The 22313-nt window shown below is 34.9% G+C and overlaps 3 protein-coding genes across 4 annotated transcripts; 2 read left to right on the forward strand and 1 right to left on the reverse strand.

The window, feature by feature from the left end:
* The first annotated feature begins 2361 nt into the window (after positions 1 to 2361).
* LOC131673773 (zinc transporter ZIP13 homolog) lies at positions 2362 to 13921 on the forward strand. 2 transcript variants are annotated; one of them, XM_058952048.1, is made up of 5 exons: positions 2362 to 3856; positions 11128 to 11241; positions 11526 to 11957; positions 12299 to 12628; positions 12703 to 13921. In XM_058952048.1, exons 1-5 carry the CDS (start codon positions 3637 to 3639, stop codon positions 12876 to 12878), a joined length of 1272 nt encoding a protein of 423 aa, XP_058808031.1. In that variant the 5' UTR covers positions 2362 to 3636; the 3' UTR covers positions 12879 to 13921. The 2 variants fall into 2 exon arrangements, with proteins under 2 accessions (XP_058808031.1, XP_058808030.1); XM_058952047.1 differs by having other exon boundaries at positions 2363 to 3856; positions 11526 to 12047.
* Positions 13922 to 14054: 133 nt separating this feature from the next.
* On the reverse strand, positions 14055 to 16326 carry LOC131673772 (nucleotide exchange factor Sil1). The gene is made up of 4 exons (XM_058952046.1): positions 15947 to 16326; positions 15444 to 15724; positions 15099 to 15364; positions 14055 to 15008 (listed from the first exon to the last, which is right to left on the reverse strand). Exons 1-4 carry the CDS (start codon positions 16065 to 16067, stop codon positions 14276 to 14278), a joined length of 1401 nt encoding a protein of 466 aa, XP_058808029.1. The 5' UTR covers positions 16068 to 16326; the 3' UTR covers positions 14055 to 14275.
* A 203-nt stretch (positions 16327 to 16529) lies between these two features.
* LOC131673771 (uncharacterized) lies at positions 16530 to 22312 on the forward strand. Its single transcript, XM_058952045.1, has 9 exons — positions 16530 to 16628; positions 17261 to 17860; positions 19161 to 19310; positions 19450 to 19574; positions 19647 to 19764; positions 19844 to 20741; positions 20931 to 21171; positions 21275 to 21511; positions 21596 to 22312. The coding sequence occupies exons 2-9, from the start codon at positions 17784 to 17786 to the stop codon at positions 21667 to 21669; spliced, it is 1920 nt and encodes a 639-aa protein (XP_058808028.1). The 5' UTR covers positions 16530 to 16628; positions 17261 to 17783; the 3' UTR covers positions 21670 to 22312.
* Position 22313: the final 1 nt, after the last annotated feature.

A 22313-nucleotide genomic window follows, 5' to 3' on the forward strand; every position in this document is an offset into this window, starting at 1 on the left:
TACAACCACGATCATTTTCATCATCAATATCTGCAGATTCACTATCACTACTTGAAGATGATGCAATATTTTCGAATATCCCAATAATTATGGCATTTGGTGCTTCCATTACTCTTTTTCAAAATTAATTCAACTCACTCAGTACTATTTATTTGTGGATATACAGTTCAAACTGCAATCATCATCCAGGCAATGACGAACACCATTTTTCGTATATGTAGCCAACTTTACGACCAAAATTTTAAGGGGACCTCCATTCGGTATTGTGACTAGATATTGTTAAAAGTTTCTACTAATATAAACCGCACTATACTATATTGAACAAGAATTTGTCTAACGCGCAAAAGAATTTATCGACATATCTTCTTCAGACATGTTTACTCGTACATATATATATATATATATATATATATATATATATATATATATATATATATATATATATATATTCGTATTTTCTGCATCATGACTATCGTGATTGGTTCATTCGTTGTATTCTCATATCTGTATGTATTATCAATACTCCAATCAGCAATAAAAATAGATGTTTTGCGCCCATAAGTATTAATATAATAAACTTGTTATCTAAATATAATAATGAAATTGTATCTAATAATTTCTCATCTACATGTGAAAAATAATGCATATTGATCATCCACAAACAATGATATTCTGAACAGAATTGTAGTTAATGAAATTAAAATTATTATTACAGAAGTAGGCAAATAGCTTTAAAAATAATTAGATAAGATTCGAAAGTGGACGCAAAGATTACGACGTAAGAATGATTATAGATAATAAGTCAGAGGTCTTTACACTGTCTTTTCATTTGAAGTAGAAAGCTATCAGACTATAAATAATATTCAAATATTTTCATCGATAAAACAACCACTGTTAAGTTAAACGATTTATTTTTTGCATTATAAATAAATCTCATTGAACTGGTCATTGATAAGTGCGTTAAATAATATAAAAATTTGTTCTCTATTATGATGTTATATTTTACATCTTTATATAATAACAATATTTATTGTGTAAATTAACGAAATGATATTAGAATTTGTAGAAGGCAATTCATTATTCTCTACGTATTATTTTTGATTTAGTTTAGTATCAAATATTTACGAAATAAACACCTGCACACACTTTTACCTTGAATTTACGAAAACCACAAAATTCCTATCATAATTTTACAATAGAGCTATTATTCAAATTGAACGAGCTTAAAAATATAAAAAAATTAATAATAAAAATTTGAAATTAAATTAAATATACTCAAATTTAACCATTATATGACCAACTTACGAAATGATTAATTTATACATATTGCTTACGCATCCCAACTAATTTAACGATAATATTTTAGAGCCAGTGTAACGATAAACCGTAAATACTTCTGATAATTGTAATAAAAAGATAAGATATTTTATCTCGTCGCAATTTATTACAAAAAAAATTAAAGTTTCATGTTCGCACATTTTTGCATTGTCATTTTTCATAAATAGTAACAAGTTTTCAGAAATAAGTACGCCATGTAAAATATAATAGTTGATGAGTGTTATTTTTCCTGGATCAAACGCGATATTTTATGCGTCGTGGCGAAGTTCTACTAAAACACGCTATCAAAAAAGTTTAAGTTAAATATTGTTACTTTGCGAGAAATAAAATTGAATTGAATCGAACATATAATGAGTTAATAGTTTCGATAAAACTCTGCCATGCGAGATGTCCAGTTGTCAGTGAACGTTTTTAAGTTCATAAAAATCGACCAAAAATATTGATTGACGCGCTCTGTGTTATCGCATCGATGAGAGCTATTTCAGTCAAAACAATTCTACAATTTCAAATTTAAAAGTGATAATAAACGAGAATATATCTCAATGTTTGTATTTCGTGTATATTCGAAACAAATAAATAAATGATACGAAACTAATATTTTAAAAACGAAATAATATATTGTTTGCGTGTAGATATAACTCCTACGTCGCAGTAAAGAAAAGTTCGTAATGCGCAGTTGCAATAGTTAATTTTAATTATTGTCACACACTACTGATGCAAATTTCCAAGAATGTTAAAGCGACAGTGTAATTTACCGGTATATATCGATTAATCGGAATAGCGCGTGCGGTGCAGGGAACGCGAGGGAACTTCGCGGAAAATCATTTTCTTTCTTTGTTGCCCTCATTCATGATTGCGTATACTCCGTCCTGTTTGCGCGCTCTTTCCTCGGCTGGTGTGTCTGGTTTGTAACGGACGTAGTTGTGAGAGAGACAGACAGAGAGAGAGAGAGAGAGAGAGAGAGAGAGAGAGAGAGAGAGAGAGAGAGACAGACAGACAGAGCGAGAGAGTATAAAAGGCAAGCTTGAGGCCGCCATAGTGAGCATTGAAGTATTCGTCTGTGGCCGTAGCGCGTACATCATGTGCAGACGACACATAGTATAAAACGAGGAGAGGAGCTCGACCAAAGTAAACCAATAAAACCAGCTGACAGTAACAGCGCAGTTAGACGGCTTCGAGATAGTGGTGCGCATTCATCGAAAAGTGAGGTTAAGTCTTTGGCAGAACCAAGTCGAAGGTAGCATTCTCGAACAGATAGTCTGAAATTGCCAGGCAAAGTGCGTAGGTGTGTTGCAATGTCAAGAGTGTTGTGAGATTGAATGGACAGTAAGCACTTGGACTTTAATCACGTGCTATTGAAAGAGGTATTATCTGTCAAGGCAGAGCTAGCGCGCTATCAACAGTGTGTATGAAGGAGAAGGCGGGATCAAGCTCGCGGGCTCAACACTGGCCGGCTAGCGAGATGAAATAATAAGCGAGGCGTGCTCTTCTCGCACAGAAATCGCTTATCCTTGTCGTCGGCGGCTTAAGTTCGAGCGACCGAACTCAGTCCTCAGTGTAGGCTAGTCGGTCCTTGAGTCGTCGCGCGTTCTTTCTACGACGGATCATCGTCGTTGCGCTATCTCTCGCAATTATTTGCACTCTCTCGTGCAAGAGTGCGTGTCGTCGTCGCTGACCATTTTGTTATACGCGCTCTCTCGGGCAGTTGCCATTTGGCTTTGTAGGCGGCAATTTTTTTGTTTTTGTCGGCACTGTGACGTGGTGCCCTCACTCGCGCTTGACCCGGGGGTGAGGGAATCCATATTTAGCTACGTCAAGAGACAAAGACGGAGCAAGTAGGCACATTGTTGTTGTTGCCGGCAGCATTCTCAACACGCTCACCAACGCTCGATTTTTCGAAAAAGTTTTCAATTTCAAGTTAGCGAATAAGCGGTTACAGGAAGAACGTCAAGATAATCAATGAGAGGCTTAATGTTCGTTGCACGATTGCCTGCTGGTATCAAATACGAGTTCAGCACATCATCGGAGATACGATCGAACAAATTTGCTGCTGTTGCATCTGTGCTTTCACAGACGACGTGATTCTGCGATTCACTCGAGGGGTATACATTGTCGCCTCTTTCGGACATTTCTGTGCGTGCAAAGATAAGACGGCAAATATTCGCCGATAAGCAAGATTATAAAGCAGCGGCTAAGTAATCTAGATTAGAGAAAAGAAAGTCGTCGGGCAAAGTGTCAATTGGCCTTTCTATCTCTCTGTGTGTGCACAAGGAACGTAAAAAAGAAGACGAGAATAGAATGGATCCGGTAAATAGTTGCACTAGCAACTGCACGAGATTTAGGTTGGGCTTTTTCGAGCACGACTGGAGCAATGAAGCCCCATGGGATATCCTCAGCAATTATTTCGACTATCAACCCTGGTTGTTTTCATTGCTTGGCAGCGTGATGGTTGGACTCTCTGGGGTATTTCCACTCTTGGTTATACCTATCGACGAGGCTGCCGATCTCAAACACGGAGGTATACGATTTTTATCGAGCTTTAAAATTATTTTAAAAATTATTTAGTCAGCCGGCTTTGTACTTTGCAAGTACTATCATTAACATTCTTAGTCATTTTTCACCTTTCAAAAACGATGCTTCAGAAGCCTATTGAGTTGCAATCGACAGTTTAAAAAAATGGTTTTTACATAGTTGTGTCTGAAACGCGATGAGAATTTTATCATTTCAGAGCAACTATCCAAATAAAATGTCAGTTACTGATTTGTGTTTCGTCCTGTTCATAATATTTTTTCATTGATATATATATCAATATTGTAATAAGTGATACATAGCGTTCATCCATTCAGTGACTCGGGTACATCAATGTTTATATGAAACATGAGTATATTGATCATAACTTTAAGAATAATTTTATTACGATAGATCGGCATTGGTTGCTCAAAACATCGCGTGGTTCCATGAAAAGTCGATATTCAGAAAATAGTTAAATTAAATTTTCTCACATCGTATTACTTGTGATTTAATTAGATATAAAACGCTGGTTGTTTACATGATTAAAATTATTCGGCATGGACTGAATTGGAAATATATGTTTACTAGTTTATAAATTATCGTGTGGCGTGGTTTACATTAAACCGCATGTAACGTTCTCCTTCTTATTTTATGACTTGAGCGATAAAGTTTACGAGTTAGCGAACGATGTTGCAATCAGAAGTTTGACTGCTTTCTACAAACATGAAATTTACATGACAATGAACTTTTATATGTTATTTGAAAAGTTATAGATAAATAATATTTTGCATTCGATAGCTTAGAATATCACTGTTATTCATCATACATCCGTAGAAAAATATTATTACTTACATTATGTTCTTTCTATATCTCGCATAACAAGTGCGTAACAATGCATTTATGGCAGAGACAAACGTCATATTAGTTGGAAAGACACATATGTACGTTCATCTATAAGCTAGCAATTTTTAAATAAACCAAAGGTTTTATCAAAGCCTTCCATTGTCAAGAATACTTCAATACGGTCACCTTTTACTTTAGAAAATATCTGCATCTTCAACTCATCGTTTCGCACTATTTCTGTCAACAAAGCCAACTTTTTCTGTAAACGCGCACGTAAAAGACTACGTTGTCAAAGCGTACTCAAAACTATACTCTAATTACACGTCTAATCGAAGTACTACAATCGTTGTCATTCTAATTACAATGCGCATAAATTATTTGCACTAGCAATCAAATTGTGCAGTCCCTTTTCAAATAGCTGTACAAACTAAAACGAACCGACATCCTATGCCCGTTTCGATCAATATTAAACGACTGCACGTGGTTAACAATAAAAAGAAATATCGCAGTAGACAGCTGGCTCTGTATAAATCAATCACCAGTATACAATGGACGGTTCATTGTTTACATTGATTGTTATGTCACGCGAATTGTTTATACGTCTGGCACTCGAATTAATAACTGGCGAGCGATGATTATATGCCAAATGCCATTTTGTATTGCTGAGTTCAATCTTATGCGAATCAGCCACGACAGTTTGCGTGCTTCGTGCGTTTTTGTGTTCTGTAGATTTTGACAGTATGATGTGATGTATAGGTACTGTGATCGTGTTGGGGATAGACGATCCGTCTCACGGCCACGATCAGCCACTCGCTATCATACGGCTGTACTCGATCGATGAATGCGCCGGCCTCTTTTTCCACTCGGTCGACTTGCTATTACACTTTGGATTCTGCAAACGAACTGTTCGATTGTAAACTACTCGCGGCGTTCAGTCATTTCAAGTTGTCACTTTATCGTCACGCTCACGTAAACGTCTAGCGTGTCACTTGATTTATTAGAATGTTACTGTTTCTTTCTTCTTTTTCCGAGGCTTTGTAATACCAGGAAACGGAAAAGTACGTTTGTCGGAACGATTGAAATTTATTGTTCAGTGCGATGTCAGCGACAAGCAGCGTAATTTCTTCGATAAAAGTGGCTATACAACATATGCCAAAGTGCTCGGAAGCACGCCTACTGTATAAAAAAAACTTAATTTCTTTGAAATAGACAATGATTAATTACGAAAGACAGTTCAATTAATTAACAGGAATGTGACTGACGTTAATTTTTATATCGTTTCCAGATGGATTTTTGACTAGTGATCAAAACAATGTATTTATCGATATAAAATTTATTGCAAGACCAAATTATTTTATTCAACTAATTGTATTTGGAAGAATAAACGCTCTTTTTCTTTGTGTAACGAAAGATTCGACCGAATTATCATTTTATGGTAGAAATAAAAAGCAATAAACAAAAACATAAAAACAAAGCACATGTCAAGTTAGCCAAGCAAACACGTTGATACAAAGTTTTGAATTAAACGTAATTTTTTCAATCAGATGACGATTAATTTTGGCTAAAAATACATTATAGATATTGCAATAGGCGTCGAGAGACTATAAATAAAAAAAATGAATTGAGGAGAAAAAAATGGTCGCGCACATGGAATGTTCGAGAGAAGGTTCTCTCAATATAGTAACTGCAGTTCGGAGGCCACGTGCTCGTGCCGCAGCAGGCTCAGCATCTCACTATATATAACTGACAGCGTATAGATGCTAAGATGCATCTTCTCTGCGCGTGTGTATGTGCAAAAGGGAAAGTTGTGCAAATGTCAAGCTGTAAGGATCGCGAGTGCATCGAACGCCACGGAATTTCTACGATTCGATCGCTCGCTCGCTCGCAAAACAGACGAACGTTCGTTTATATATTCTGCAAGAGAGGCTGCTGCTGCAATTCATTTTATCGCTTGTAAACTTGACGTGTCTCGTTGTTGTTTTTACCAACTTTGAAAAGGCAGAGATTCTGTGTTCGACCTCAATTTTTTTATACGATATTCTTAATTTATGATCATTTTCGTTGTCATGAAATTTATTTGCATACTATTCCGCATTGTATTCTACACTTCGTGACAGAACATGTCTGCGGTACTTTCATTAGGCACATTTAAATTGCAATTCGACGGCAGCTCGTGGTCGGAAATAAAGTATCGGCAAATCTCATTTCTCAGCGATACGCGTACGTACAAAGTATCATCGATTTTTAAATTTGATTTTCATCGCCTTTCTCTCTTTCTCACTTTCAATTTCACGGCCGAAAGGATAATTTTATTTGCTTTAACAATCGCATTGAAGTTTTTCAGTGAAAGACCCGTTTAATCTCGCGATATAGAGGAGTACGCGTCGTTTGTAATAACGGACACAATGTATAAAAAACAGAAGCACTTTGTGCTCCCAATGACAATATCTTTTCGCGAGCCTGTTGACAAGATAATCATCGAGCGAAAACTTTGTATCTCAGATAGTGTCATTTTTTGCGCAGTCGCACGTGTGCACCTGTGCTGTCCTGTAACCAAGTGTATGCAGTTATCTGGTTATTCTCACTATCAGATTGTAACTTTTTGAAAACTTTGATAAGAACAAAATGAGATACAAAATCGCAATTGAAACTTTCTCCGAAACTTATTAGCTACGTGTTCGTAGCATTAAGTAACTGCACGAGACTAGTCTCGGATAAAACTCATTTCAAATTTACGATTATTACGACATTGCATTATTGAAGTTGTTGCGTTTATAATGCACTCAGGTAGCTCTTAACCTTGTTAGATTTTCCGAAGGCTCTCTATAGCGGTAGAATCAATTGCATATACTCAAGGCCTTGTTATCAATGTCTTCCTGAATTTCAACTGTTGATAAGAATAACACTCGTATTACCATTGTAGTCTGATTTCCCTCGCATCAAAAAAAAAAATATTCAAAACATAATTCGATACCCTTATGTCCATTTTTCAACAACATTTACTTGTAGTTATCACGCAGATAATGGGTAACGAGTCTCGGTTCCGAAAACTATCTGAGACACATTGAAATTTGCAATTGACTGCACGAAACACGATTTTTTTCAGTTCCTTGCTTCCAGCGTTCATTTTACAGGGACCGAGAAATGCTGGTAGCGTCGTAAATCTGGATGAAGGTTCTGTTTTGCACGGTCGCGGATTTTCCAGTCTGCGCCACAGATGTCGGCCAGGCGCGCACAACATTTTTTCTTAAGCCCCTTTAGACTTTCTTTTACTTACCTTTTAAACAATAGCGACAACTGAGGGAGTTCAGACGTGCAGAGACGAACACAAACGTAATTACATCTCGGTTTTTAAGTCACGGCTGACCTTTCCGGACGGACCTAATTTATGGACCCTACGGGTGCGCTTTTCTCTGCTTTTCTCTTTTTCTTGCTTCTCGCGTACTAAGACGCTACTACTGTGCCTTGATGAGGAGAATGAAGAGTGACAAACAACCATCGCCGGTTTAACTCCCGAGACAACAGTAATCTTGTAACGGGCTTTGTCTGTGCACGTCACAACTTTTTAACTATTAAATTAATGTACATTTTAAAATTTTTAATTGGAGTTATTTATTCAGCCTCTTCAGGAATAAACTCCTATAACCTAACAGGCAAAGTTTTGTTTCATGGCGGCCACGGGCAACAACGTTGTTTATAAGAGCCCATGTTTTAATCGAGTGCGGTGCTACTACCTCCTTCCTCCGTATCCTCGGTCCTTGTTATATTAATCGAAAACCAAATTAGAAACCCTATTGAATTTCTCTCGGAAGATTGGATGTGAAGATAAGCAGTTTCTAAAATTTATAATTTAGTCGTAATCGGGAAAACTTTAAATCCAATATCTGAAAACGTAAAAATGTTTAATTTCTTATAAATTTTGCACGAATGCACTAATGCACATTGTAAGAAATTACATGTCATTATACTTTTTTCTTTTTCATCTGCAAATGGCGCTGATGAAAAGTATAAAATAAATTTTAAAAATATACTGTTCCCACGTAAAACGATCCCAGGAATTGAAAGGTGCTTTTAGTTTAACGATTGAAGATATAAATAGAATTAGAAGTTTTAAGCGTTATCTATAAGCGACAATTAGAAGCAGACGCGGTTGAAAAATTTTCAGGTATTCCAGGTTCTCACTAGCGATACTCAGACAAGCCGGATTATTGGAAATGTAAGAAAGTTAGAAAATGCAAAGTGTGAGCAAGTGTGGACCTATCGCGTCGGCGGACCAAGCAAGAGATGCGCACTCGAGACAAGAAGATGAAGAAGAAGAAGAAGAAGAAGAAGAAGAAGAAGGAGACAAAGAAGAAGAAACAGGCCGTTTGATGCTGCGCGATCATTTGCGTCAATCAAGCACGAGGACAAGAGGAGAGCAGTCGAGCGAAATGTCGTCGCGGCGCATAAGAAAGGGAGACATTGTCGCTCACTTAGAGTTTTGTGCGCGCGCAAGAGAGACAATCGCGAATTCTTTTTTTTTTCCACGAATGGCCGCTTGCCACGCACGGATATTCCTTTTCGTCGCGCCAACGGAAGCGCGTGCGAAAAGCTCAGTGAGCGAGGCTGCGCTTACAAGCAATAGAATGTCCAGTCGCTCGCTCTCCTCGCCGCTGCAGCGGCTGAGCGTTCGCTTTCAACTGCGCAGCGGCATAAGCAATGTAGGCGCGTGCGTGCGTGCGTGCGTGCGCCCGTTGACCTGTACTCTTGCGCTTGTATCGTATTTACATAACTTGCTGAGCTTTGCGAGGTTGTTTTCCCCGCGTTAACGGCTACTGACTTCGTCCGCGAAAAAGCCACGGGCTCTTTCAGAAAGAAATTAAACGTCGTAATATTATCCATGTCCGTACTTCGCTTGCTGAATAATAATTGCTTCGGATACCAGCAGCTGCAAGCGAGCAAGCTCAAGAGACAGACAGGATGAGATAAAAGCGAAATATGAAGAAAACGCCTGCAATGACTCGTCTCCGCTCCATTTGCGCTAAAATGCGATTTCCTTGTGCCGACAATAATTTTCCACCAATATTAGAAGATCTGATACATTCTCTGGTAAAAGCTACACGAAGGGAGGCAAAAAAAATGAAAAATGTAAAACCGCTGTGATGCATACAGGAAATGCTTGCAAATTGGTGCGCGTCACTGATAAAGCTCGCGTCCCTCCGTTTTCTTTGTTTGTCTGTAATTTATTATTCTTCGCGTTCGACGATTAAAACAATGTCCGTACAACCGCAAGTCTGTCGTGTGTTCTATTTCTTGACACATCAACGCGTCTGAAAAGCCTTCTTTGTTTCAAACAGCAGCAGACTCGTTTTATTCATCGTCACAATATTTATGCGATACGTTGAATCGTGTGAATCATTCCACGCGTGATGGTGCATGCACAATCGCGTTTTTATAAATAAACTGTATGCGAACGGATGCCACTGTAAGTCATGAATAACCAGTGTAAATGGCCGGTGTAGTCAATAAATAGAGTCACTGCAAAAATCCTCAGTCGCCGTAATTTTGTCCTTCATATTATCGTGAACGTCCTTTATATTTCTCTGAGATCAACGATTTCGTATTCCTTCGAGGTAGAAAACAATTATCGAATTACGTAATATTGCGATAAGTAAGAGGTGCTCGATATATTAGTTTAACAGTATTCAAATAATGCAAACACGAATGCTTCCGAGCGTAATATTAAAGCACCGTGAATTACTCGCAGGGCAAAAGAGGCTTATAATGAAATTTCAACTGGCCGCAGCATCCGCTTCTATAAGCGACGAGTACAAAAGCAGATCAAGGACTGACACAATACGTGTACGGTTAAAGACTACCAGTGCTTCATCATTCATTTTCAATGGATCGCGGACCTGCATGATATTCCGAAACAATTGATTATGCATATGCATGAACTTTCTAATGCAAAAAATGCAAACTCGTATTTTTTTAAGGCAATAATAAACAGCGATCGATATAAGACAGACACAAATTGTAAAACTGTCCGATACGAAATAGAATTTTATATTAATTTAAATTGAAATTGTACGCTTTTATGCTAGAATTAATCAAAACAAACAACTGTCTTATTTGCCTTATCATCAAGCTCATACTACTCCTTCATACTCATATCATGCTTGAATAATGTAAATAACTGCATTAATAATACTTTGTAAACCACAATTCATAACTCTGTTTTATGAATTAGGCTGTTTTATTGCAGCTAGAAAGTTTTTTTCCATAACCAAGAATTTCCGATAATGTCATTGTAACGTTGTAATAAACCGATATGAAACGGTACGGCCCAAGTTGTAAAAAAAATTTTATAACACATTTTCAATGCGCTTTTGTTTTTGTAAGTAGTTTTTTTATAAAGTAATTTTCTCATCCATCATTTGTTTTTCTACATTGCAGATGGTGCTAAAACTTTGAAAATTCTGTTGAGCTTTGCTGTTGGCGGTCTTCTTGGCGATGTTTTCCTACATTTATTACCAGAAGCATGGGAAAATCATTCTTTAGCAAATAAAGGTAATTTATAGTATTAAAAAAAAAATACTTTTTATAGCTTTAATTTTGTTCTACAAATAAGTTTTCGAAAGCTTCTACAAATTAATTAGCATAGGTTTTTTTCAAAAGCATATGACTCATGATTTCATATGATTATAAAAGCATGCTCGTTCAACAAAAACTTATTTGCATTACTATTTTTATAGAAATCTGGTGTTAAATAAAAACAATTCTCTGCGATATCCTACTTAGTGAGCTTTAATCCATGAAATATTTAATTATTATAAACTATCATACTTGTTTAGGAAATAGTAGCAGCGGTGTAAACCATGATTCTATGAGCTGCGGACTTTGGGTTCTATGTGGATTTCTCGTTTTCATTATTGCGGAGAAAATGTTCAGTTCTTGTCAGGGTTCTGACGAGGATGAATTCATGAACTCCGAGGAAGATATTGCCGCAGCTGAAAACAACAATTATAGCGAAATTGACTTGAAATACGATCTTGTCGGCAATCAAATGACGAAACTCAACGGCTTCAAGAAGAATCAACAACTGAACAACGTAAAAAATGGTCTCTGTAATGTCGAAGTTACAAAGATCAATGGATTTAAGAAAGATCAACAGCTGAATGGATTAAAAAGCAGTCTCATTAACGGCAATATAACAAAGTTCACCGATGTCCAAAAACATGAGCAGCCAAACGGTTTCAAGAAGTCAACGAATGGCACCAAAATTGGTAATGGATACATCAATGGTTTTTCGAAAATCAGGGGTGTAAAACCAAAATCAAATGGCTTCTGCACTTTAGATTCGCCAAACGCACATGGTTAGATTCATTTCATTCTTAATTTCTACTGAGTTTTAATGATAATCTTTCAAAATTTGTGAATTATGCATGAGAAAGTCAATACTGAACATTTTTGAAAAATTTTGAAGTTGCTCTTGTAAATGTACATGTTTTTAAAATATTTACTGCATTGTAGTTTTTAAGAATATTAATAATGTTTTATTATCATAATCAAATTTATGCGATTTATTTATTATGTAGTAACTCAATTTTATTCTCTTAATCTGTAGCACAACAATTGGTGAAGAATAAAGGTGCTGAAAAGCATATGAAAGAAAAGCCAAGACACATTGCAGGCTACCTCAATCTCATCGCTAATTGCGTTGATAACTTTACACATGGGCTTGCTGTTGGCGGTTCATTTTTGGTATCCTTTCGTCTAGGCGCTCTAACGACATTTGCTATTTTGATTCATGAAATACCTCATGAAATTGGTGACTTTGCGATTCTTCTTAAAAGTGGATTCAATCGGTGGGATGCTGCAAAAGCCCAATTAATGACTGCAACCGGAGGCATTTGCGGGGCCCTAATTGCAGTTATTTTTAGTGGTGATGCTGTTGGTAGGTATAATAACCATGCAATGACGTCATTTTTAATTTTTGGCAATTAATAATACTGTTCTTGTTCCTTGCAGAGTCGAAGACAAGTTGGATTCTTCCATTTACTGCAGGTGGTTTTCTACACATTGGTTTGGTAACAGTTTTGCCAGAACTACTCAAAGAAACTGATCCGTGGGAATCATTAAAGCAAATTGGCGCCTTACTTACTGGGATTGTAGTGATGGCAATTTTAACAATCATGTGTGATTAATGCATATTGTCTTCGACGTTTCAGCGAGTAAAGTTCGAAGCGGATTCTTACAATGCTTCGATTCAAAGGAAAGAAACGTTTGTTAGAAAGTATGATAAGTGCACTCACTTTGTGTATATCTATTTTTTTCTTTCAACCTCGCAACTTGCTTTCTTTTCTATAACAGAGTGAATAGCATTCATCATATTGTATGGCTTTCAGCAAAGTTTTCTTTCTTTGTGATTTATTAAACAGATCGATTATTATGTAAATAAGTCTACTTTTTTTAAATCTTTAGTACGATAATTAGAGTAGTTTCATTCCAAATGAAAATTTGTCTAAACTAAATATTTTTTTACGCAGATGCGTCTGACCAAAATGTAACTTGGTGAGAGGATAGCGTCGCTTCCTTTTCAGAAGCTCAAAAGATTGATCGTAGGATCATTAATACGACGATCAAGCAAAATCAGTATTGATGTAACATTATTCGATCAAAGTTGAGAAGAAACAAACCATTTTTTTGTTTTTGATAATATTTTCATTATTGCAAGTTGTAACATTTTAATTGACGTAGTGTTTATATCTTTTGAACTCGTGTATTCCACGAGTCACGAAAAAAATTTGAGGAACAAAAAGTCTTGTATACAAGTTCCTAAAATCGTTGTAAATAAGACTCTGGGCTCCAAAAGCCCTCTGCGTTGAAAAAATAATCTGTTGTTTATGATTCCTGCTGGAAGGGGAATTAGAATGAGAAAGTCACAATGATTATCAATTTTATTGTTTTTTTTATTGAATAATATTGTTTTCAAAGCCCATAATTATTTCGGCAGATACCTAGTTAGAAAATTATATATTTTTTTAAAAACGCAGTAACAATAAAAAAAAATTGGTAACTCCATTTACATAGATTGTATAATCGATCTTTGTACTTAACAAGCTGAGAACAATGTTCTGTTTTCCAATGTTGAGAGAATAAGTTTTGTCATAATAGTCGACAAATTACAACGTGTCCTCACATTTTGTAAATAAACTACAATATTCCATACATACTGTTTTTAAATTGATTTTATCTCTGGAACCCTGTTACCATTGTATAACAAATTTTAAGACTGAAAAAAATTTTATTTGATTACTTGGTAAAGAAAAATAAATGAATTTTTCAACAAATGGAATAATGTTAAGAAAATACTCAATGCATTTATTTACAAAATATTTTATTGCAATATTTATATTCAACAGTTTATAAACTTATATTAATTACAACGTCTCGATAAATCACGAGTACTTTCAGTCTATCAGACTAGTAATAGAAAATTTACAATTGCATCTATCTGTCAACAAAAAATAACCTCACTTGAAATAGATGTTATTAATGATATATGCCTAATGGCTGTGATTAAGTACAACTTTGTCAAGTGCTATAATTCATCGTGACGTAGTTTTGACAATATATTTTCTATTTCTTCTAAAGATTCCAAATGTTCAGTATTTAAATTTTCATCATCTTCATTTACGTTTGGGAAATCACGATATTTGATTAACATTTTTTTTACTTCCGAAGAAAGTGCATATTCCTTATTCAAAATTTCTTTTTTGCAAACAGAATGTAATGTTATTATACTTTCATAAATTACTTCAAAAAAGTCATCAACATCTGAATTTGTCTTCAGGCTATTAATTGCTAAATCAATTAAGTTCTGACAATATTCTTGCATTACTAGTTTATGCTCTAAATTTGTAGATTCATATTCTTTCAGTTTTTGAATCCTCATTAGGTTGTCACGATTTTCATCTAAATTTTGTCTTTCTATTATTAAATCATTGACTAAGTTCATAACTCTTGCTTGAACTTGAAAATGTCCATCTGCTAAAATTTTTCCAAATATTTCTAAACCTCCATTATCAACTAAAGCTTTTTGAGCTGCAGGAAAATGTCTTACAAGAGCCCCAAGGGCAAATAAGCATCTAGCTTTAACTACAACTACATTATTTACAGTCAGTAAATGTAAAATTTTTTGGATAAAGTCATTTTCTAGTGCCTTTAATTGAACTCTAGGATTAGACTGAACTGCTGCACCCAAGAGTTTCAATGCCTCTGCTTTAATTTCAGGATTTGTTGAATTCAAACAAGGAGAAATAATTTTTGACATTCTGAACAAGAAAATAGAAATACTTTACTATTTTTTAATTTATTACTTATTTAAAAGATTGGTTATTAAAGATTTGTATATTTTTACTCACCCACCCATGTCAGTAAATGTTCGAGCATTATCTATTTGATGAATGAGATATTCTATATTATTGAGAATTTCCATGACGTCTTCCACTTTTGCTGAATCAAGATTCTCTGTTAAAATAAATTCTCTTTGAGATTCGAATTGACTAAATAGGCCATTAAGTATTTGAGAATCTGTAGAAACATTCATGTTTAATGCTTCCAGTTCTTCTTTTAACTCTACATAGCTTCTAAATTTTTTTCTTCTCTCTGGTTGAGTTGCTTCAGCATTCTGATTTAAAAATTTTTACATTAAACTTTATCAAAAGTATTAAAAATGAATAAGATATATGTAAATATATATAACTCACGTTTGAATTTGATGAATCATCTGACTTGATTCTTTTAAGCATCGCTTTCAATTCATCAATTGGAATTTTCATTTTATTTGTTGCTTCATCTTTATTTAATAAATGATTTTCTTCATCTGTTAATGATTTTTCAGGATGTAATGTCAAAGAATTTTGTTGTGAACTGTTAAGATTATCCTCAGAACTTTTTTCTTTGTCATTATCATCATCCATCAATTTAGCTTCTATTACTCCTGTTTGCAAATTATGTCGTATGTGCAAACCTTGAGGTATTGAAATTCCTAAAATATTATTATAATAATATTGAGTATTGAAATAGATTAATAAGTATGTATTAATTTTACATGATAAATATATATTGATACAAAAAATAAATAATTTATACAATAAAAGTTTTGATTTCTTCTTTTAAGACTTCTTAAATAATGCAGTTCAAATAATAAAAAATAAATATGATCTTGTAAAAATAATTATTTATTTTAATGAAAAGAACATAAACCAACCTTTTTTAACTGTTTGCCATTCCTTGGTAGGTACAAAAACACTATCGTTTTTGGTAGTTTCAGTGGCATTTACAATTATAGTGCAGAAAATTACAAGCAGGAGAGTGATAACATAACGCATACTGGTATTGCTGTTGAGCTACGTTGCAGCAAAAGTGAAAGCGTCAATAAATATTATACTTTTGTAAAGCCGGAGAGAATTTATAACAAAATGTTAATTAATCTAGTTTGTCGACTTTTCATTAAATTGAAACTAATTTTCACTGTTGAGTTTCCTTTTTATTTCTAAGTAAATATCGTGGCTTGTAATATTTACATTTCTGTCGTACAACCGCTGCTACTTGCTCCATATTTTATTAAAGTCCACTCTCGTAACCCGTAAGTTCTAGCACTAAACCACGCTTCACGCATGCTCAGTATGCCAATTTTCATCCAATGACGTGAACCACGGTGGCGTGTATAAGGTCTGTCTCTCCTACTTTTTCATTTTCTCTCTCCTCTCTGTCAACTGTCTGTTAAATCGTAACTCAACCTAATTATCAGTATTTTTTATTTAATGTTATTTTCTGTTCGTTGCAAGGAACACAAATACAGCAAGCTTTTGCATTCCATGTATTATACAATAACTCGTGTAATTTATAATTGGGAAGAGGATAGAGTACATTCACCCAACAGTTCTGCGGTCAGTAGTTTGAGGCCCTCGCCACATATGCGCATACGCGCGCGTACGAGGGCGTACAAACGCGTACAAATCGCTAAAAATTTTGATAATGTCAACAACAGAAAGTTACTACTATTCCTCGCATGCCCCAAACGAACACACTTACTCCCGGAACAAACGTATCATAACCTTCAATAATATAGCGTTACGATACGTTTGTTCCGGGAGTAAGTGTGTTCGTTTGGGGCATGCGAGGAATAGTAGTAACTTTCTGTTGTTGGCATTATCAAAATTTTTAGCGATTTGTACGCGTTTGTACGCCCTCGTACGCGCATATGTGGCGAGGGCCTTATATGTCAAATGATTATTTATATTGCGTATTACTATTCAAATACTCTTAAGAGTCATCCATAAAACAAATGTACTTAGACATATATTTATAGATCTTTTTAAATCTGATAAGGATTATTATTCGAAGTTACTTTATCATATAAAAGAGTTTAGGTAAACATCAATGTTTAAAATTTGCTATAAATAACTCAAAAAAGTCTTTTCAATATTTGATATAGCTTATAGATAAATTTTATAATTATTTTAATGTTGAAAATGCATTTCCAATACACTTTACTGTATATATCAACTTATGTAAACAGATTTGAAATTTCCCTTCATAGGCGCCATACCGTTTAGTTCCTGCCGTTGCTACAAGGTATCGCATCGTGCACTAAGCATCGCCAATATATAGCGACACCAAGCTAGTAGCCGCCTACCGCAGCTTGGCTTCGCGCGATGGGGCTTTCGTTTTCTGTATAGTTTAGCAGTCAGTCAACAGTATAACGACGTACAGTGTACGTGTAGGTGATGAGTGCGATGCTGTATATATAGCTAGCGTTGGGTAGATATTGCGTGTTGTATCATACGAGAATTAGTAAACATTCAACGAGGATACTGTAATTGAAAATGATATTTAATTAATAATTGCTAAAAAAATGTGGAACTCTTGGTTATAAAGTTACTGTACGGATGTTTTTGCCCTAAATTCACTTGTTTGGCTCACACGAAAAGATCCGTGACAAAAAAAGAATCTTTGGTGGAATTTTTCTTTCTGGCTTTTTATTGAGAGACACTCGATTTGCCATCAGCTGACCCTTGATGAGCGAGTGAAAAACAATCTTGATGCTGCAAAATACTTTGTTTATTGAGAACGCAGAGGAGGATTTAGAGCATTTCTTGAAGAGTGATAAACGCAAAAGGTAAGGTGTCATCTTAATATTAGAATGCGCTGCCTTTAATTGACTCCAACATAACCTCGGTATTTTTACTAATGTAGTTTTGTTAACATTTTATTTTTTTCATTGTTCCATTTTTATTATTCAGCAATATGATGTGTAGTAGTGTTTTCAAAATTTTCGTCAAATATTTTGAATTCAGTCTTAGAATATTTATTTACTATTTTTTAGAATGAGTCACTAAAAAACATTGATAAATCAAAATTTTATTATAAATTGAGTTCATTGGGGCGTTTTCGTAAATGTGACATGTTTATTTAATATAAAAAATGTAGATTTCAAAGTCGATTGAAGTTCAAACCCTACGGTTGAACATTTTGTAAGTGAATTTTGTTTCTAAACATTGATGAGCAATATATTGAAATAACATACCATGTAATTTAAGTAACATTAAACTCCATTTGCACTTTATACCACGGAAATGCGAAAACTTTACTAATGTTAAAAAAATAATGATATTTACATTGAAAAAATCGTTGTAAAAGAAAAAACAATTGTAATTTGAAGCAAACTAATCTAATCTTGAATGAAGCCTGTCAGCGCGTTCCATAAAGTATTCTTCGTACGATTGAGTACACATTTAACAAAGGTAATAACCGCGAAAAGAAAGAAACAAGACAGAGCTCAAAGAAGATCAAGCGTGAGGCGGACTCGTCGGGTGATTTAAATAACACGCGTGGCCTATGAAAACAAAAAAAAATACTCGCATCGGTATTGACGTATCCGCGTATCGTTGTGTGAGCGAAAGAGTCCATGACAGTGTGGCACGCGAGAAGATCGCGTCGAAAGAGAAAGTGCTGTTGTATGGCGATGTGTTATGTAAAAGTTTATAGTCGAGAATCTGCAGCAAGAGTAAGTACGTGCGCTATTGCATTCACCTTTGCTCGACGTACACACGTTAACAGGACATCCGCGCGCGCGACCGTATTTCTCTGTCGTTTGGCTCCATCATTAGGCCGTCAGCTCTGCCAGAAAACCCATTGTCCTTCGCGGCTTGCGCTAATTTCTTTTTTTGTTCGCTTGCATTGTTGCGTGACTCCGAGACACAAATTTCTTTGTGGAAGTTTTTTTTTGTTGCTCCCATTTCAACGGATGTCTTGAACAATCGTGTAAGTTCTCGTTTTACATTCAAATATTAAAAAATACGATCAATAGGACATGTTAATCTACATGTTAACATACATAAATCTACATACATGTAATTTTTGCTATTCTAGCTTTTTAAAGCACAATAAAAATATCACTTGCTTTCACATCTTTGCAGAGTGCTCATATTTCCGCCAGTCAACAATTACCGGCGGTTTCTCATCCACCAACTAGTGCAAGAACGCTACAGCGAATTACTGCAGACATTCTCTATTGGTCAAGGTTTTGCCAGAAGAACCGTTGTCTGTTATAAAACTGACTTTATTGGGTAAAATGAACTTTCTACTTGCGTCTCTTCTATTTTTTCACGCATGATTCTCATTCTTGAGTTGCTTTAAAAATTATTGCGTTTTTAAATACTCTTTCTATCATGTTATTTACACATCTAATGTTTGATATTTATTTAGACCGCCAAAAGTCAATGGTGAAATATCACAAACAAACGAGTTTGTCGGTAGATCTTTCGATAGGATGGGAATCGAAAGTCAATGCACTCCTACTGCATCACCGGAACACAGTAAGCCAAGGCAGAGTAAGTACATGGCGCAATCTTAATAGCGTTCGGCAAACCCTGGACTATCAATAAAACGAGAATGTTTTTCAGTGAAATCTACTCCTGCTTATGAAATCTATCGACCACCAGCGGCAAGGCGAGCTAGGCTTGAAAAATCGCCAGTTGAATGTTCCCCAAGCGAACAAACGAGTACAGATCCCACTACAAAGTAATATCTAATTATAATTTCTTTTATTTTCAACGTTTTTTCTTTTCTTCTTCACAAATGTGCTTACATTCTTTTACAGACCAAATCGCCAGAAACGTCCAGATCGTGCTGTTTACGTTCCAAGGCATAGACGTAGTGCTCCTGAAGTAGAAACTACTAATGTTCCTGTTAAAGATGCTCAATCTAAGATACCAAAGGAGACTGCAAGTTCTAATTCAAAGATGCGAAGCAATAGGACCAAGAGTAAGAGTCCACAAACGACGATTACTAATAATACAACCATTGAAAAAATAGAAGTCCAAGTAGTGGAAGCTCCAACTCATGTAAAGACTACAAATGAAATAAATATACAAACTGAAGGAACGGAAAGTACAAACTTGCTATTAGATATCAACAATTCTGAAAAAATTCAAGAACAGAGCGTTATCGCTGAAATGTCTGTGGAGATCGGTTCCCCAAATAAAAATGTAAAAGAAACCGCGAAATCTCGTGAAAAAGATGATAAGAATGAATCTGAAAATGTGCCTGCTTACTCCGAGGAATCTGACAAAAGAGACCGAAGAAAATCAATGGAAATTGATGAAGATAGTAATAATACTTCTGATACACTAACGCATACAAATATAAGTGACAATAATAAAAGTGAAGTGCAACAATCGACAACATCAAACTCACAAAATTCGAAAAGTGATAACAACAAACAAAATGATGGACTAGTGAAACAACCATTAGTTTCTAAGGTGTTGGTAATTTCGTCAGCTGAAGCAAAGCAAGAAAATCCTGATCCAGCACCATCGCTGACTCCAACGGTGGTTCCGATGACGCCACCAGAAAAAAAAGTGAAAAAAGTTGAGAGACCAAAGAGTAAACCTGCAGCTCCACCTGCACTTTCTGTGAAAATTGATCGCGATGAGTGTGATTGGGAAAGCTTGTTCGACGATAATGGTGACTGTCTTGATCCAACATTGATCGAAGAGGTAATGCTTGAAATTTATTTGTGACTAACACAATTTATAAAGACATGCTATACTTATTTTATGTATGAATCTGCTAATATACGAATTTCACTCAAAATGTTTTTATATTCATAGTAATATTTGTCCGAAACTTTTTGGTTTTATGATAGCAAAAATTAAATCAACTGTATTTATGCCGATTCTTTTTAGTTAAGCTCATCAGTGGGAGAGGTAGTTATAGAGAAACCGAAAAGCAATTTTAAGGCCTTTAGTCAGCCGATCGAAGTATCAAACGATGAATACGCACATATTGTTGAGATTTACAACTTCCCAACAGAATTTAAGTCAATTGATTTAGCTGCTGTATTTAGTCCTTGGAAAAGCGGTGGATTTGAACTAAAATGGGTCGATGATACGCATTGCCTTGGAGTTTTTAGCAGTCCCCTCGTTGGTTAGTATCATTTTAGTTATATATTGCATTTCAAATTCCAAAATAATATTTGGCATACATTACAGTACAAATTAAAAGTTAAAAGGTAAAATTTTACTTTCAGCTGCTGAAGTTTTAGCGTCAGAACATCCATTTGTAAAAACAAGACCACTGAGTGAAGCTAGTTCATTAAGCAAATCGAAAGTACGAAAAAGTTCGGAATTCCTTCAGCCTTATCGAACTCGACCGGAGACTTGCGCTGCTCTTGCGAGACGTTTAGTCACAAAATCGCTGGGAGTTACACTAGCAACTGCAAGACAAGAACGTGAACAAGAAAAGATAGTTTTACGAGAGGCAAAAGGTAACGAATAATTTAAAACTATTAAAATTATGTCATGTAACAATTGAGATCTATATTAAATACTACAAATATTTTATTTTTTAGAGAAAAGAAGACTTGCAAATAAACAACGAGAAGACGTTTGGGAGGGCATTATTGCAAATAAATCAAGTTCATAATTTTATTGATTTAAACAAAATCTTACTGCCGATCAGTGTATACTAACGTGCATTAAATCTGAATATGTGCCTTTTGCAAAAGGGCTCAGATATAATTAGGGACAAATTTTATTATTACTACTATTTTTGTTAAGAAATTTATTTGTAAACTATTATTACTAGTTAGATCATAGTAATACAAAACGATTGCTAATTAATTTTTTAATATATTTTGATATATTTAAAATGATTTTTAATGTGACAATTTATTTTGTACATTGAGTCATATCATTGAAACTGAATACGAATTTTTATCGTTAAAGAGATAAATAAGTAAATCACCAAGATAGAATAAGTTTTAACGTTACCCTTTTGCTTTGAATAATTTGTAAATATCAATAAAATAAAATTACGCACAATTTCACAAAAAAAATTCTTTAATGTTAGATGATTAAATTGAATAATTTTGTTGGGAATTTCATACTTTTCAATAATTATAACAGAAAAAATGTAGCAAAGTATTTTTGTACATGATTATCGTTAATAGTCCGAATAATTATACTCTGCAACACATGACCTAGTCATTAAAAAAAGTGTGTTACTTATATTTGACGTTGATAACTACGTTATGTATTCGAAGGAAATGTTTGTGATCGAAAAATCAT

The sequence above is a fragment of the Phymastichus coffea genome, unplaced genomic scaffold (genome assembly GCF_024137745.1).
Source record: "Phymastichus coffea isolate CEN01 unplaced genomic scaffold, Cenicafe_Pcof_1.1 PCOF00194, whole genome shotgun sequence".
Taxonomy (NCBI): domain Eukaryota; kingdom Metazoa; phylum Arthropoda; class Insecta; order Hymenoptera; family Eulophidae; genus Phymastichus; species Phymastichus coffea.

Excerpts from the sequence above, each read along its gene's own strand:
- LOC131673773 (XM_058952047.1), top strand. The coding sequence starts at position 3,637 with ATGGATCCGGTAAATAGTTGCACTAGCAACTGCACGAGATTTAGGTTG. Across the intron at positions 3,857-11,127 it reads TGCCGATCTCAAACACGGAG|ATGGTGCTAAAACTTTGAAA; the intron begins GTATACGATTTT and ends TCTACATTGCAG. Across the intron at positions 12,048-12,298 it reads AGATTCGCCAAACGCACATG|CACAACAATTGGTGAAGAAT; the intron begins GTTAGATTCATT and ends CTTAATCTGTAG.
- LOC131673771 (XM_058952045.1), top strand. The coding sequence starts at position 17,784 with ATGCTGCAAAATACTTTGTTTATTGAGAACGCAGAGGAGGATTTAGAG. Across the intron at positions 17,861-19,160 it reads AAGAGTGATAAACGCAAAAG|AGTGCTCATATTTCCGCCAG; the intron begins GTAAGGTGTCAT and ends ACATCTTTGCAG. Across the intron at positions 19,311-19,449 it reads TATAAAACTGACTTTATTGG|ACCGCCAAAAGTCAATGGTG; the intron begins GTAAAATGAACT and ends ATATTTATTTAG.
- LOC131673772 (XM_058952046.1), bottom strand. The coding sequence starts at position 16,067 with ATGCGTTATGTTATCACTCTCCTGCTTGTAATTTTCTGCACTATAATT. Across the intron at positions 15,725-15,946 it reads ATGGCAAACAGTTAAAAAAG|GAATTTCAATACCTCAAGGT; the intron begins GTTGGTTTATGT and ends ATAATATTTTAG. Across the intron at positions 15,009-15,098 it reads ACATTTACTGACATGGGTGG|AATGTCAAAAATTATTTCTC; the intron begins GTGAGTAAAAAT and ends TTTCTTGTTCAG.